The sequence below is a fragment of the Buceros rhinoceros genome, unplaced genomic scaffold (genome assembly GCF_000710305.1).
Source record: "Buceros rhinoceros silvestris isolate BGI_N320 unplaced genomic scaffold, ASM71030v1 scaffold35285, whole genome shotgun sequence".
Classification (NCBI taxonomy): domain Eukaryota; kingdom Metazoa; phylum Chordata; class Aves; order Bucerotiformes; family Bucerotidae; genus Buceros; species Buceros rhinoceros.
The window spans coordinates 1-4,680 of NW_010412864.1; the positions used below are offsets into that span (position 1 = coordinate 1).

Consider the following 4,680-nt stretch of genomic DNA (forward strand, 5'->3'; position numbering starts at 1 on the left):
CGGGCGGCTCCTCTCCCCCGCGGGACCCGGCTCCGTGCCGGGGCAGCAGGCGTGGAGTCCCCGGGACCGGTGACCTGCCCGCGGGTGACCGGCCCTGCTCCTTTCCTCTTCCCCAGGTGGTACGAGGGAAATGTGGCACCGAGGAGTGGGCTCTCCCGAGGGTCTCCTGCCAGGCTGATGGGCATGTTTTGAACTCCAGGAGCGTTTTGGATGAAAGCAGCGGTGGCTGTGAACGTTGTACAGTGAGTTGGAAACAACATGAATAGTTCGGTTTTCACCCTTCTGGGAAATATTTCCAGTCACCTCAATTTTTCGGAGAAGAACTCGCAGATCTTGCAGTTCGAGGACGAGGATTGCCATGTGCCTTTGGCCATGATCTTCACTTTGGCCTTGGCTTATGGGACTGTGATAATTTTGGGAGTCTCTGGGAATCTGGCCTTGATTGTCATCATCTTAAAACAAAAGGAGATGCGCAATGTTACCAACATCCTCATTGTCAATCTTTCCTTTTCTGATCTTCTAGTGACCATCATGTGTCTTCCCTTTACCTTTGTGTATACTTTAATGGACCACTGGATTTTTGGGGAGGCCATGTGCAAACTGAATCCTTTCGTGCAATGTGCCTCAATTACTGTCTCGGTCTTTTCTTTAGTCCTCATTGCTGTTGAACGCCATCAGCTAATCATCAATCCCCGTGGCTGGAGGCCGAGCAACAGACATGCCTATATGGGGATTGCTGCCATATGGATTTTAGCCACAGCCTCCTCTTTGCCTTTCCTGATCTACCATGTGTTAACAGATGAACCCTTCAGAAACACAACATTTGATGAATACAAGAATAAATATGTGTGCTTGGACCTGTTCCCCTTGGACACTGCCAGGCTTTCTTATACCACAACGCTTTTGGTGATTCAGTACTTTGGACCACTTTGTTTTATATTTATTTGCTACTTGAAGGTAAGAGAGAATCCTCCTGTAATATGTCCTTCTTTCTGCCTGATGTTTGTTTATCCTTGCAAAGATGATGGTTGTAGGTTAAATTATCCCACATGTTTCTCTTTGTTGGATTTCCTGCAGATATACATACGATTAAAAAAAAGGAACAACATGATGGACAAGATGAGAGACAATAAGTACAGATCCTCTGAAACCAAGAGGATCAACATCATGCTGGTCTCAATAGTGGTCGCATTTGCAGTTTGCTGGCTGCCTCTCACCATCTTCAATATCGTGTTTGATTGGAATCATGAAATTCTGCCTGTCACTACCTGCAGCCACAACCTGTTGTTCCTGATTTGCCACCTCACTGCCATGATCTCTACCTGTGTGAACCCAATCTTCTACGGGTTTCTTAATAAGAACTTCCAAAGGGACTTGCAGTTTTTATTTCACTTTTGTCATTTACACTCCCGTGAGGAGGATTATGAAACTATTGCCATGTCGACCATGCACACAGATGTTTCAAAAACCTCTTTAAAACAGGCAAGCCCAGTCGCATTTAAAAAAATAAATAGTGATGACAATGACAAAATATAAAGAAGTAATAAAAATTCTACACTAAACTGCTGAAAATGTGATGGCAGGTGAAACGTGTCCAGGGACAAGTACAATTACATAACAAGTACAAAATGGGTAGTGTTTTTAGTCTTTTTTCCAAGGACCTTTGATTGTTGTCACTTTGAAATTATATACTGTGTATTTTTTGCCCCTTCTACTGCTTTAATGTTCACAGCAGTTTTATCTGAATCTTATTATAAGACATAGTCAGTCCTGCTACTACCTATGGTTTTCATCAGCTGGTTTTTGTCCTGTTTTCTTTGCACAGTTATGTGCTTTACCACAAAGATATATTTATTGATCTTTCTCAAAGAAGTAGTTTTCAGGAGTGTCCATCCAAGACCCTTAGAAACAATATGAACCACAGGGGGGCTGTCACTATAGAGGACACCCATCCCATCATAAAATTAGGACATTCTGATTCGAAGAGGAGTTTTTCTTCCCTTTTTTTTTTTTTAATCCAGCTTTTGATCAATGTTAAAATCTAGTAAAATCAGTGTAGGAACACAGAAAATGATTCTGTGAAACCTGTAGAATACATTAAATGAGGACTTGGAGTTGTCTCGATCATTGAGGAAATCCAGGCTATAATCACTTATGTTCAAAGACAGGATTAAGAGAGAAATTCTGTTCTCAATTATGAAAATAAAACCTTACAGTAATTCCTCAGAGCACAATGGAATAATTCTGATGTTTCACCACAGCAAATGAAAGTACAAATGGGCCTTCAGTCCCAAGTGATTATAGCTGCTTTTAATAATGCAGGCTTTTTAATTTTAAAAATGCAAAGCCCATTTTCATCTGCCATCACTGACAGGAGTTAGTGTTGCTGCGATGAAATGTGCTGCCTGTCCCAATTCTGCTTGAGACCTATGTCCAGAGTCTAAAAGGAGATGGGACTGTGTACTGTCTGGACAAGATGCAGTTCCATCCTCACAGATGACTGTGAAAATCAGGTCTGATATTAAATAAATAAGCTTTATCTACCTGAGTCTTTTCATAATAATTACTGCTGATCTATATACATTATATATAGCCTCATAATATTCTGTGTTCAGGTGCAATGCTATAAACCTGGATTATCTCCAAGACATGGTTTAATGGAGGGTTTAATCAAGATCCGAAAAATTTAGAAGGAAGATACGAATATAATTTAGATGTAATTGGTATGTTTAGCTTCCAAATTCACAGTTTCCACAGTTGGTTGAAGTGCAGAAATATTTGCCAAATCTACACAATATGTATATTATTTAAAATAGACATCCTCCAATTACACAAACTATACATGACTAGATTGCCATCTGAGGGAAACCCACGTAACTTGACTGCTGTAAATGACACTACCACAATATCAGCCAGCTGAGGTTCTGTGTCATGCGGTGTACTTTGCTGTATAATCAACACCTTTTTGAATAATCAGTTTTTAAAGTACAGTATAAACTCTGCTTTCTTTTAGCAAGGTCACTTTAAACCATTCTGGCAGAGAAGAGGGTCTTTAAAATAGATATAAATGTAAATGTAGCATAAATGGAAATCTTGACTGAGATCTCAGGATGTGATGGTGAAGGGTAATATGTTCTAAATTTGACATAGATAAATGCTTAGGAAATGGAAATTATTTGGTTTGCCAATATTTAAAAGTCAAAGTCTGTGCCTTGTGCTGTCTTATAAAGAGTGTAAAATATTAGAGTAGCAATGTGTTCTTGTGCATTATAATTCCATGTATTTCTCTATTGGCAGATAATTTAATTAAAAAGGAGGTTTCTGTGGTTGAGAACAGAGAGAAAATGTAGAAAATTAATTTTAAGACAGAAGTTTCTTTCAGAGCTTTGTCCTTTTGTATTTAATGTATTTCTATGTATTCTGTGGAGCATGTTGCTAATAATTTCACAAGAGTCTCCTAAAATTATCCCCTGTCACTTTATGATAATTTTCATGTGCTAATGGCTGTGTATTTTCACAGAGATACAATGTAGAAACCCAGCCATGTTTTTCGATTAAGAATGACACAGTGGGTTTTTTCCATTAGAAAAAAAAAATCACAGTGCATTTTATATTTTTTCCTATTTTTAAAGAGCATTTTCTTCCAGTCCAGTGGAAGAAGAAAACATAATTATTTGAGAAAGTTTCCGGTTAGTGTGCTGGAAATTTTTGGTCAGACTGAATTAGGTGTTTATACAGAGTACGTGTTGGAGCAACTTTAGAGGAACCTGTGGGTGCACAGAGACGCGAAACTGGTGTGTCCTAAGATGTCGAGGTCTCCAATGGGATAGCAACATAATTCCTTCTATGTTAACCTTTCTCCTGCTTGAGGTACAGTCTCAAATCATGCAGCCTTTCTGATACCATCTCATACTTTCTCCTAAGAATGTTGTCAGGTGGTTTTGCCTACCGATGCCTGATAAACAAGGTGAAGTGTATGTAGGAGCATTCTTTCTGCTCATCTGTGATATCTTCAGGAGTCATTTTTCCACTGCACTGCTGTCTTAGGATCAGGCTTCTCTTTCATTTTCTCACTTCACTGCAAGACAACTCCCTGAGCCTCTGTTAGGGATGCAGGCTAGCACATATCATACAAACAGCACCGGGGATGCTGCCTGAAACAACAGCAGAAATGAGCACAGTGTAAAGACTGTTCAGGAGGAAGATGCAGTTTGAGAATTTCAGAAGCATTATTGCTTTTCTGAAGAATTTGTTATGAGGACAATGATAAAAATAGACTCTCTGAGGTGCTGACCTGATGTCTGCAGGGCTTAGGTGACATGTACTGAAAGCAGTATTTTTGTCTTTGGTTTCATTACTTGACACTGGAACCCTCAAAAGTCGTTGGAGACCTTCACCTCCTGACTCCTGGCGTCTTGATTTAACCCCAGCCCGCAACTAAGCACTATGCAGCCACTCACTTATTTCCCCCAACAGTACGACTGGGAGGAGAATTGGAAAAAAAAAGTAAATCTCATGGGTTAAGAACAGTATAATAATAATAATAGAGAAAATGAATATAGCAAAAAGAGACAGAAATAAAACCCAAGAAAAGAGAAGTGATGGGCGATGCAATTGCTCACCACCCACTGACCTTTCTGAGCATTATCTCCCCCTACTGGCCAACTGGCCCCAGTTATA

At 39.8% G+C, this 4,680-nt stretch overlaps 1 protein-coding gene across 1 annotated transcript; it reads left to right on the forward strand.

Annotated features, from left to right (window-relative positions):
- Positions 1 to 258: 258 nt before the first annotated feature.
- NPY1R (neuropeptide Y receptor Y1) lies at positions 259 to 1,945 on the forward strand. Its single transcript, XM_010136546.1, has 2 exons — positions 259 to 957; positions 1,078 to 1,945. The coding sequence occupies exons 1-2, from the start codon at positions 259 to 261 to the stop codon at positions 1,534 to 1,536; spliced, it is 1,158 nt and encodes a 385-aa protein (XP_010134848.1). The 3' UTR covers positions 1,537 to 1,945.
- Positions 1,946 to 4,680: the final 2,735 nt, after the last annotated feature.